The following is a 12,568-nucleotide window of genomic DNA, read 5'->3' as shown; positions in this document are numbered from 1 at the left end:
TTGTTTCAAATTTGCATGCAGCAAAACAAATGACATGAGAATGCAATCTTTTGGCATTATTGACAACTTCCGTACATTTTGGTTTGTTGTATTCTTTTGTTTGGGAAGGGGAAAGCAGAAGCACTCTGAGAACTGACCCTAAAATCTTATTTTATGTAAATTATCATTTACGTAACAAGCCAATAATCAACTCAAATTGATTAAAACATCTTTGCCATTTAATAATTTAATGTTATAAAATAGATAGACAAGTCCTTGTCTATTATGGTAGCAATTGTACTTTACAATTGAGACTTTCTTGACAAAACTTTAAACACTATTAACTTCGCTCAGAATAAATTAATTTGATTGAAATTTTCAATCTATTCATAATCTATTTTTGAACTATGATAGCAAGATTGGCCTGCTCTTTATCGAAATCTTACATAATGGTGCACCTTTAAATGGCAGAGTTTAACAGTAAGTTGTTATATCGTTACAGATCGACATCCTGGACTACCACTTCAAAATTTTGATTTGCAAATTTAATAAATTTTCCATGGTTTTGTTTATATGAATTCTTGCATCTAGACATCTTTGTTTTTGTGGTGTATATAAATATTTCAATATTAGAATAAGATATAAAATCTTGGCATAATAATATTTCTTTTTAGCTGTTGAAAGAGCTCTAAGAGCTGAAATGAGCATAGAAAGATCCTTCCAACATAGTAGTCGGGTAAAGATAAGCCATATAGAGTGGATACCTAGAACAAATTGCAACAAAATTTTTCTCGATGGAATCTGGTAATGGGGTCCCTGAAGGTCTCCCAAACAAAAATCGCCCAAAATATAAAGATAGGTTTTCGAGTAATTAGCATTAAAGCTCCAATATCTCGGGAATGGTTGAGTTTGGAGGGTGTAAATGTATTACAGGTAGACAGGAAAGAAAAACAAAGCCAAATGACGTCCCTGTTACGTCATACCGTCATACGACCAACAATTTGCATAAATCCAATATGGCCGCCATTGAAACTTAAAACTCTGATATCTCGGGAATGGTTGAATTTGGAGGATCTAAATGTATTACGAGTCGGTAGGAAAGTGCTACCAAAGAACTAGAAAAACGATGCCAGGCGACTTCTTGTGACGTCATAACATCATATGGTCAACAATTAGCATAAATCCAATAAGGCCACCATTGGCACCTTAAAACTCCAATATCTCCGGAATGGATGAGTTTTGAGGGTATAAATGTATTACTGGTAGATAGGAAAGTGCCACCAAAGCATCAGAAAAACATTGCCAAATTACGTCACCGTGTCTTCGTAATTTCATACATCCAATAATTAGTATATACTATAAATCCAATATGCCTGCCATTGGAACCATAAACTATCCAGTTTCTCGCGGATGGTTTAATTTAGAGGGTGAAAATGTATTACTTGTATCATCTTGTCAAACAATTCATATATTTCATCAGTTTGTAAAGGTTTTAACAGGAATATTTTACTTGGTTTCTGATAGACCTGTATTTCAATTATGGACTGTACAATTCTTCTGCTAACAATTCTTCTTTATTGACGATTTCAGGGACTGTAGTGTCAAGTATGCAGTTGGCTCAGGTTCATCTGAATCGTTGACTATGAATTTCAATCTTTAAGTTCTCATCGGGTGAATTTGTTAACAAACTTGGCGGGTCTAGTTCTGGAGCTTCTGTCCATGTGTCTCTATCTGTTTATGACATGTGGTTGATAGACCAAATAAGGCAATGTTCTCCCCCTGGTTTGGGGAGAATGGGGATGCTTATTCCATATTTGGGAAAGAAATGAACGCCTAGGTCAGTCTATGACATGCAGAAATTAGGGGGTTATACAAGAGGGTGTTATACAAGAGAAATTCAGCAGAACTCACCCTGATATTCCTAGCAGCTATCATCAACACTATAAACCTCAGAATGCCTCGTTCCGCATTTTTGTCCACAATTTTGCCATGTTGTAACATGGTAAAAACAAAATGCCACATTTGTCTGGAGTTCCAAAACTATTTTTTTTTTAAATTGCCATGTTTTTAGAACGATGTATTTTGACCAGAACGAGGCTATTCACAAGGTTGGATACTTGATTTTTCAAAAGGGTTGGGGGTGGTTTTAAGGTTCCAACGGCAGCCATATTGGATTTATGCCAATTGTTGAACGTATATGACGTTATGTAGTCCATGTGACAGGCAGATATTCATTACCAATTTGATGAATTGGTTTAACTATGATTTTCAGTTAGCCTTAGGTCTAAAGTGTCCAAAATTGGTTGATGGACTTCCTGTCACTTTGCCAAATGTCAGTTTGGCGGCCATCTTTAAAAAAAATGGCCGCCGTTTTTTTTCTTATTTGAAATAGTGCGAGTCGGGGAAGCCTTCATAACTCCTCAACAGTTTCACCTATATGGATATGTAATATATCTCAAAATGTTCATAATATAATTCTGCATCTGCTGGTATATGATATATGTTGTTTAATCAATACTATCAGTTTTAAAATAAAAGATTAATCTGAAAAAAAGCAACATTTTCGATTTTTTTTTCATGTCTGTTCGTATGTTTACTAACAAATCGTGTTCAGACCAATATAAGCCAAATTATCTGTTTGGTCAACTTAAGTGATTGAATAGATATCAGAAACATTGATCATAAAAAATAATCTCAAATATGAGTGTCCCAGATCCAAGATGGCGGAAATTCAAAATGGCGACAAAATTTCCTAAAATGGCCAATATGTCAGATAATAGTCATTTCATTGTTTGATATGACATGTACTATCCAATGAGCTTACAATTAAAGATTCATTATGTAAGATTTAGATAAAGAGCTAGCCATTCTTGCTACAATAGTTCGAAAATAGATAATGTAAAATGAATAATTTGACAATTTCATTCAAATTACTCTATTGCAAGCAAAGATATTAGCCTTTGAAGGTTTGACAAGACACGTGCAATAATTTCAACAACTGTACTGGTTGCTCGAAGCTAAGTCTCGCTCCTCCATTTTTAGATTAAATCAAAATATGACTGATACGTTCTAATTTATTTAATATCGGAGAAATCCGATACCATCGAGAGTTGATTATGGCCTGGGTCAGTTAATTAATGTCTAAATAATAATTTAGAAAACATTTCAGGCCTAAAGAAAGACCTGCAATAGGCAGATTTAGCTCTTGCACAATGTTTGTTTAATCTAAACAAAGAGTTTTAAAAATCCAAGATGGGGAAAATTCAAAATGGCTTATATAGCTTATAATGTCTCTTTTATAAGGTTTTCAGAGTCACTGAACATGAATAAAAACTCAAAAATAATGCTGAAAATGATGTTAATGATACTGCTAAAAATGACACATCCTATGCGCCCCCCCCCCCCACACACACACACACCCCATAAACAATACAATGGGGCATAATATGGAATTGATTATTTGGGATCTCACAGATCACAAGACATTTCACCAAAATAGTGAGTCATATTAATTTCATCTACTATGCCTTTGCACCATTTTAAGCCGTATTGAGAATTATTTATGATATATCCAGTTGTTAAGAATTTAAGATCTCTTATTCGTTCAGAAATGGTAATGTGGTCCGTTTTTACATTAACGCCTCTATGCCCGGCAACTTTTGTCGTATGGTCTAGTAGGCCTGCAACCAAAATTTTTAGCTTGCTTAGAAACACAGTTCCGCTACAAGGTCCTCCCTATTAAACAAACTATACATATTTGGAAAGCTTATAACACCAGGAACACAAATCCAATTAAAATGTTTTAAGGCCAGATGAAAATTGTGATAATTGTCAAGTAAATGTTATATTTATACTAACAATTGTGAAGTTGACATAAAATTACACATATGATACCTAGGATAGGACAGGCTTATCTTTGCTCCGTGAGGTGAACGACAGGGTTCTCTACAACCAGACTCGAAATTTCTTTTGAAAAAACTGACTGTAATTTAAATGGTACTTTCTAGAGTATATCCTGGTGTTTTTAGCTTATGCATATATCTTAATAATTCATCAAAAACGACATAAATTCATAACTACGCGAGAACATTGACTAATTTAGGGACCCCCGAAACTACCATACTCCTTTTAAGTGTCCATCCCTGAAAAGGGAGGCAAAAGATATGATGTTAAAACGATAATTCATATATTATTTTACAGTTATATATATAAAAAAAATGTCTCCTTTTTATCCAATGGACAATTTATTGTTAGTTCATGTAGAAAGATATGGTGCTTATAAACGTGTTGCAAATTTCCGTATTACATGGTAGACTTCAATGTATCATATACACAATAGGTATTTATTTTACAAGTATAAAAAATGTTTCCGTTTTATCGAATGAACACTTTATTGTTAATTCGCGTGGAAAGATATGATGTTAAACATGTTACAACTGGTATATTAGTCGAGTATTTTACATTTTACAGAAAGTTTACGTTTAATCGAAAATTCCAATAAACAAGTTGAAGGGAGTGTCCTACAGGTGGTAGACCATATTAAATGCTGCTTGAATGTGTATTTTCATAAACTTTGTATGCATATAGATTATTATACTGAAGGTTCGTCTGGATAGAAAATAAGATTTTGTGTGAAACAGGTGTCCTAGAAAAAATGGGTTCACTAACATCAAATATCTGGTTCTACAAATTGTATTTGTCCCTTCTAAGCTAATACCTGTGCGGAACAAACCTTTCCGTTTCATTGAAAATTCCAATAAATAATTCAATTTTAAATTCAGTGGCTACGAAAACCCTATACATGATATATCACAAGCCCTACCTTGCATGATACTATAATAATAATAATAATAATAATAATAATAAAAACTTTATTTAATGAGGCAACGTATTTAGTTTGCAAAAAAACTAATCTTCCATAGGTCCCTCCTAAGCTACAAAGACATATATACATGTAATATCAGGATAAATTTAAAATCATTAGAAATGCAATAGCATTTTAAAGTGGGAAGTTTGATAAGTCACTCCCAAACTTCAAAACATATACATTATACAAGTAGAAAATAGGAAGAACACTATAATTACACACAAAATAAAATAGAATGCAGTTGCAAGTTAAAAATAACAAGCCAACAGTGAGGCTGATGTCCCCCGCCGAAATAGGAAAATAATTAGAGGACACATATAAATCTATCACAAATAAGCGGAACGGACAGACAGACAAACAGACAGACGGACGAACCCATTTTAATAGTTCCCTGCTTTCTTTGAAAGGCGGGGGACAATCAAAGTAGGAGAGTTATTGTTTTCCAAAGTCTCGACCAATCAAATTGCGTATCGCTCTGCTTACCCTGAGCAGAAAATGCTCATTATCAAACTTAGTCAAGGTATTACTGTAATGAAACTATACACCAAGTTTCATCAATCTCACTTAATTAGAACTAAAGTTATCGTGTCCCAAAGCATCAACCAATCAAATTGCTTATCTCTGCTTACCCTAAGCGGAAAATGCTCATCTTCGAACTCCATCAAGGCATTGACCTAATCAACACATACACCAAGTTTGAACATTCTAGCTCAATTAGGAAGAGAGTTATCGTGCCCCAAAGTATCAACCAATCAAATTGCTTATCTCTGCTTACCCTAAGCGGAAAATGCTCATCTTCGAACTCCATCAAGGCATTGACCTAATAAACACATACACCAAGTTTGAACATTCTAGCTCAATTAAAAGTTATCGTGTCCCAAAGCATCAACCAATCAAATTGCTTATCTCTGCTTACCCTAAGCAGAAAATGCTCATCTTCGAACTCCATCAAGGCATTGACCTAATCAACACATACACCAAGTTTGAACATTCTAGCCCAATTAGGAAGAGAGTTATCGTGTCCCAAAGCATCAACCAATCAAATTGCTTATCTCTGCTTACCCTAAGCGGAAAATGCTCATCTTCGAACTCCATCAAGGCATTGACCTAATAAACACATACACCAAGTTTGAACATTCTAGCTCAATTAGGAAGAGAGTTATTGTGTCCCAAAAAGTGTGACGGACAGACAGACGGACGGACAGACGGACAGACAGACGGACAGACAGACGGACGGACAGACGGACAGACAGACGGACAGACAGACGGACGAACCCATTTTAATAGTCCCCTGCTTTCTTCGAAAGGCGGGGGACAATAAGTATGTCATCAGTTGAATATTATGGTTCCTTCAGTGTGCAAAATAAATGACTTTTCAGTTTAATCTTAAAATTTTCAACATTTTTACACATCTTTATATCGAAAGGCAGATTGTTCCATAAAAGACATGCAGAATAATGAAAAGTACGTTTCATGGATTCCGTTTTGCAATTTTGAAGAAAAAGAGATTTACTGGTCTGTGAACGGAGCAAGATATCCGTTTTGGAAACAAGAGATTTTTCAATAAAATAGAAATTTAGATAAAGTGGAGTATTAAATGTAATAATTTTGAATGCTAAGACAATTTTATTGTAAAGAATCCTCTGTGTAAGGGTAAGCCAACCGAGTTTAGTAAATAAAGAGGTGGACGGAGTTTCAATCGGTGCATCAAGAATAGTTCTTGCTGCCCTCTTTTGTAATTTTAAAAGAATGTCTAATCTACTTTTGGTAGCATTTCCCCAAATAATAGAGCAATAATCAAATATTGGTAGTATGTAACTGTTATAAAACAAAATTCCTGTCTCGTAAGGTAAATGATCTTTTATCTTATTTAGGAGAAATATTTTTGATGCAAGTTTTTTAGACATATCTGCTATCTGTGCTTCCCAATTAAGGTCTTGGTCAATTTGAATTCCAAGTAATTTTGCGGTAGTAACCGTCTCAATTTTCTCACCATGGAGTGATAAAGTTAGGTTTTTCTGATTTCTTTTGTGTTTTGATGAAATCAGCATTGATTTTGTTTTCGAAGGATTGATTACCATCCCATTGTTTTCACACCATTTAGCAACCAAATAGAGATAATTGTGGAGATTATTGGCGATGGATTAAATATCTTTGTGTGAACAATGCAGGTTACTGTCATCAGCAAACAAATCTATCTGACTTGATTCAATATTGAGTGGGAAATCATTTATAAAAATAAGGAATAGGAGAGGACCCACGATCGACCCTTGTGGAACCCCGCATTTGACTGTAGTAATTGAGGAGGTAATTGATCCTAAACATACTTTTTGCTTCCGTGAGTCAAGATATGATTCAATCAAAATTTGTGAATTATTATCAAATCGATAAAGATGTAGTTTTTCAATAATAAGCTTATGATCAATGAGATCAAATGCTTTGCTAAAATCAAGATACACTATACCACTCATCGCAACATTATCGATAGCATCAAGCCAATTATCTGTCATTCGGATCGGTGCAGTAGCACATGAATGATTTGATCTAAATCCAGATTGGTAAGCATAAAGAACATTGAAGGTTTCCAAATAAGTTTGAATTTGAGTGCCTTTCGAATATCTTTGAAATTGTGGGGAGAATTGAGATTGGCCTATAATTGTTCGGATCATCTTTAGCTCCCTTGCGGTCATTTTGGACATCGGACAGAACCCCAACCGAAAATGACGTCACAGAAGTGACATAATCTCAAAATTGTCTTTAGGGACAAATTTTGACACTGAAACAACCCGCCCCCAAATATCGTTTCGATTGTGACACACTAGCTAAAAGTTCACTAAGTTTGTGCCCTGCCTCGACAACGTTCAACATTTTAAATTTGACAGTCTACTTACGACTTTTGTTGAGTTTGCGGCCACCGCAGCTGTATAGGGAAGACCACTGGGCGTATTTATTTATGCTAATTGAATAACTTAAGAAGACCACACACATAATTTGTTGCTTTTTCCAGAATAATCTGTTGATTTGGAAAATATATGATTCATTCAACAACAAGTATCATATAGCACCAGAAGAAGCATTTTCTTGTGAACATTGTGAGCCACATTCCATATCCATAGGTCGATCTTTTCAGGAGTTATGAAGGTTTCCCCGATGCGCTCAATTTCAATGAAATAACGGCGGCCATCTTTAAAGATGGCCGCCAAAATGCAATTTAGCAAAGTAACCCGGAAGTCCATCAACCAAATTTCAACACTTCAGCCACCAGGCTAACTGAAAATCATGGTTGAATTTATTCATCAAATTGGTAATGATGTTCCAAAATCCCAGGTCTGTCACATGGACTAATGACGTCACAGGGACGTCATGGATTAGGCTTTTTTTATTCTTTGGTACCACTTTCATATCTTCCTCTAATACATTTAAACCCTATAAAATCAATCACTCTCGATATATTGGAGTTTTAAGGTGCCAATGGCAGCCATATTGGATTTATGATAATTACTCGAAAACCTATCTTTTTATTTTGGAATCATGCTAATTGTTGCCGATTGACATAAGACGTCACAAGGACGTCACCTGGCATTGTTTTTCTAGTTCTTTGGTAGCACTTTCCTATCTACTCGTAATACATTTACATCCTCCAAACTCAACCATTCCCGGGATATTGGAGTTTTAGGGTGCAATGGCGGCCATATTGGATTTATGCTAATCATTGGCCGTATGACAGTATGACATCACAGGAAAGTCTTTTAGCTATGTTTTTTCTGAGTCATCTTTACCACTTTCCTATCTACCCGCAATACATTTACACGCTCCAAACTCAACCATTCCCGAGATATTGAAGTTTTAAGGTGCCAATGGTGGCCATATTGGATCTATGCTAATTACTCGAAAACCTATCTTTTTATTTTGGGCGATTTTTGTTTGGGAGACCTTCAGGGACCTCTCTACCGGATTCCGTCATGAAAAATTCTGTTGCAATTTGTCTAGGTCATTTAAATTTTTTACCGGACTATAGCCTACACATTGTATCACCTGTTCAAGGAAGCAAACTGACATTGATAATTTGGAGTTGAATTAAAAAATACATTAATTCATAGTTTAATAAACAGTTGGCCATTCTTGCTATAACAAGCCAACAGTGAGGCTGCTGTCCCCTGCCGAAATTGCAAAATAAATAGATGAAACATATTAATTAATCGCACAATTATTTTTTTCACTAAGTTTCATCACTCTCTATCAGATAGAATCAAGATTATCCTGTCCCAAACCATTGACAAATGAAATCGATTACCTCTGCTTAGCTTCAGCTCGAAATGTTAATCATTGAACTCAGTCAAGACATTCATCTAATAAACATCAACATCAAGTTTAAACATTCGCCTAATAGACACCTACACCAAGTTTGAACATTCTACCTCAATTAGGAGAGTTATTGTGTTCCAAAGTCTCGACCAATCAAATTGCTTATCACTCTGCTTACCCTTAGCAAAAAATGTTCATTATCAAACTTAGTCAAGGTATTGATATAATAAAGCTATACACCAAGTGCCCTCACTTTCACTTAATTAGAACTAAAGTTATCATGTCCTAAAGCATCAAACAATCAAACTGCTTATCTCTGTGTTGCCCACAGTACCTTCACCTGTCTCTCTTTGAGGGGTCAAGTGATGATTCGAAAAACCTGTGAAGAAATGAATGACAATTTGGTGAATTGGAAAAATGGCGACAACAAATTCGCCTCCAACAACAAGAGCTTTAGTCAGGAGAGTTGTTCCCCTTAGTTTTGCTGCAATCCAGCAAAACTACACCTAAAAAAATAAGTAACCTATTCCTTATCACCAATCCGTCAAATCTGCTTACCCTAAGCAGAAAATTCTCATCTTCAAACTCCATCAAGGAATTCACCTAATTGACACCTACGCCAAGTGTGAACATTCTAACTCAATTAGAATGAGAGTTATTGTGTTCCAAAGTCTCGGCCAATGAAATTGCTTATCGCTCTGCTTACCCTGAGCAGAAAATGCTCATTGTCGAACTTAGTCAATGTATTGATGTAATTATACACCAAGTTTCATCCCACTCTCTTAAATAGAACTAAGTTATTGTGTCCCAAAGCATCAACCAATCAAATTGCTTATCTCTGCTTTCCCTAAGCAGAAAATGCTCATCTTCGAACTCCATCAAGGCATTGACCTAATAAACACCTACACAAAGTTTGAACATTCTAGCTCAATTAGAAGGTGAGTTATTGTGAGTTACCCTGAGCAGAAAATGCTCATTGTCAAACTTAGTGAATGTATTGATGTAATAAAACTATACACTAAGTTTCATCACTCTCACTTAAATAGAACTAAGTTATCGTGTCCCAAAGCATCAACCAATCAAATTGCTTATCTCGGCTTACCCTAAGCAGAAAATGCTCATCTTCGAACTTCATCAAGGCATTAACCTAATAATCACCTACACAAAGTTTGAACATTCTAGCTCAATTAGAAGGTGAGTTATTGTGTTCCAAAGTCTCGGCCAATCAAATTGCTTATCGCTCTGCTTACCCTGTGCAGAAAATGCTCATTATTGAACTTAGTCAAGGTATTGATGTAATGAAACTATACACCAAGTTTCATCACTCTCACTTAATTAGAATTAAAGTTATCGTGTCCCAAAGCATCAACCAATCAAATTGCTTATCTCTGCTTACCCTAAGCCGAAAATGCTCATCTTCGAACTCCATCAAGGCATTGACCTATTGAACACCTATACCAAGTTTGAACATTCTAGCTCAATTAGAAAGAGAGTTATTGTGTCCCAAAAAGTGTGACGGACAGATAGACAGACAGACGGACGGACAGACAGACAGACGAACCCATTTTAATAGTCCATTTCTTTCTTCGAAAGGCGGGGGACAATAATTCAATAATAGATGATAAAAAAAAAAGAAAATATTGAAAATTTCAGTCAAATTACTTTATTCTGAACTGAGTTGTCACTGTTGGAAGTTTGGACTAGAAATAGGCATCAACTGTGTCCGCACTATCTACCCCATTTGCCGATCTTTTGATTGACAGATGATAACACCACCCACATATTCTCGATTATCAAGTAACATTCTCAGTGGCTATGGTACCCTCACTTGGAAGGCCTTTCATTGGAAGTCTCTGGTATTGACGTCCACCATTTATCGATTTATTTTTAATTGGACGACTGTTTAAATCCAAGTTGTATCCAGCCATCCTAGGGTCTACAGAGCTGATTTTGAGCTTGCCATGTAAATAAAGGTCTTAATTAATAATTTCTATAACATCTGAAGTCTAAATAAAGACTTGGAATAGGCAGATTTAGCTCTTGCATAATGTATGTTTAATAACTTTGACATGTGCTCTATAATATGTACAGGCTGTTGATATGTTTCAAGATGGGTTTGGGAAAAATATTCTATTTTTACAGTGTCTAAACTGATTAATGAGTTCAGAGCAACTTTGATCAAATTTAAGATCAAAGGTCTCAACAGCCTTATATATATCTAAATGAGAATCCACAGTTTTATTTAATATGATATAATGTAGTACAGCCTGTTGTACATCTGGTATTTTATACCAGTACTTGGTATTTTAATATGTTGTCAACTCACATGTGGCCAGTCTTTAAAGAATAACTTGGAATCATACATCCAGTCTTTCTGAAAATAAATTAAGAAACATAAAATACATATATATTTATATATTTCAGCAACTTTTACAGCTTACAATCTGGATGGGGGACAGGGCATTCACATTTTTTCCAGCATCCCCACAGGACCGTACACACATACAGTACATGAATAATTTACCAAGGTGTTCCCCTCCTCACTGATATGGTTGATCCTTTTGCTCAAATAAACAAGCTCACCACACCAAGTTTTAAAATATTTCATCAAGAACTGCCCTGTTAACAATATGTCATACATATGAACGTAATTGGGAAGATAATTGGGGATCTTCATAAATTAATCAGTGAATAAATATTTTTATACATGTACTACCTTATCATGAAATAATTGGGTGAGAAATAGATCTAAAATTCATTTTGATTTTTTATACTTTCAATGGCCTCATATCCATATAGATCTGACCGGTTAGCATAGGAGGTAACACCAGGATTCATATATTACCCACAAGGAATACAAATATTGATGTAAATCGCATCAGAATTTCTGAAGAAGGGTTTTCAGAAGTCTAATTCAGCAATTGCTTAGAATTGATCTTGTTGATAATAGACTTTATGCTGATCTAATTAATTTCACAGACACATTAACATCTAATGTACGAATTGAACCCAGCAGCAGTTTGTATTTGTCAAATTCATTGTCAATGTATTATAATCAATAATATTTTTATGTGAAACTTTTAGACATGGTAATTAAATAGACCATTTCTTCACATTTCATCTTTTGATTTGAATACTTGAACTCCTTTTATCTATGGTCTTCCCCTTTAAATAGACTAATGGTTGCCAATGAGTTTAAGGTACATGTACATATATCATTCCACATGCAGTTAGTTATCAAATAAATACACAAAAACTTTCCAAACCCCCTTCCCTTTGAATTACAAAACTACTATGAACTCTGTTCCAAGCTTAAGAAATCTAAATGTGAAAGGAAAGATAACGTTCACCAACAGCAAATTGTCCATTCTACCTCTGAAAAAAAAACACTATGGAAAAGAAAGCTCTGCAATAAAA

General features: G+C 35.0%; 1 protein-coding gene across 4 annotated transcripts in view; it reads right to left on the bottom strand.

Annotated features, from left to right (window-relative positions):
* LOC126828723 (ceramide synthase 3) overlaps positions 1 to 12,568 on the bottom strand; it is a 48,546-nt gene that overhangs the window by 17,833 nt on the left and 18,145 nt on the right. For 2 of the 4 annotated variants that reach the window (XR_007683212.2, XR_007683213.2), the window contains one exon: positions 10,814 to 11,525. Coding sequence is in view for 1 of the 4 variants with exons in the window: in XM_050558693.2 (XP_050414650.1) it covers positions 11,478 to 11,525 (48 nt within the window). In the remaining 3 variants the exon portion in view is untranslated. The remainder of the gene's footprint in view (positions 1 to 10,813; positions 11,526 to 12,568) is intronic. The other 2 variants (XR_007683214.2, XM_050558693.2) reach the window with 1 other exon arrangement.

This window comes from Patella vulgata, chromosome 7, assembly GCF_932274485.2.
Source record: "Patella vulgata chromosome 7, xgPatVulg1.2, whole genome shotgun sequence".
Classification (NCBI taxonomy): Eukaryota; Metazoa; Mollusca; class Gastropoda; family Patellidae; genus Patella; species Patella vulgata.
Note: the sequence above shows the minus strand (reverse complement) of the source record. Positions and strands in the feature narration are given on the sequence as shown.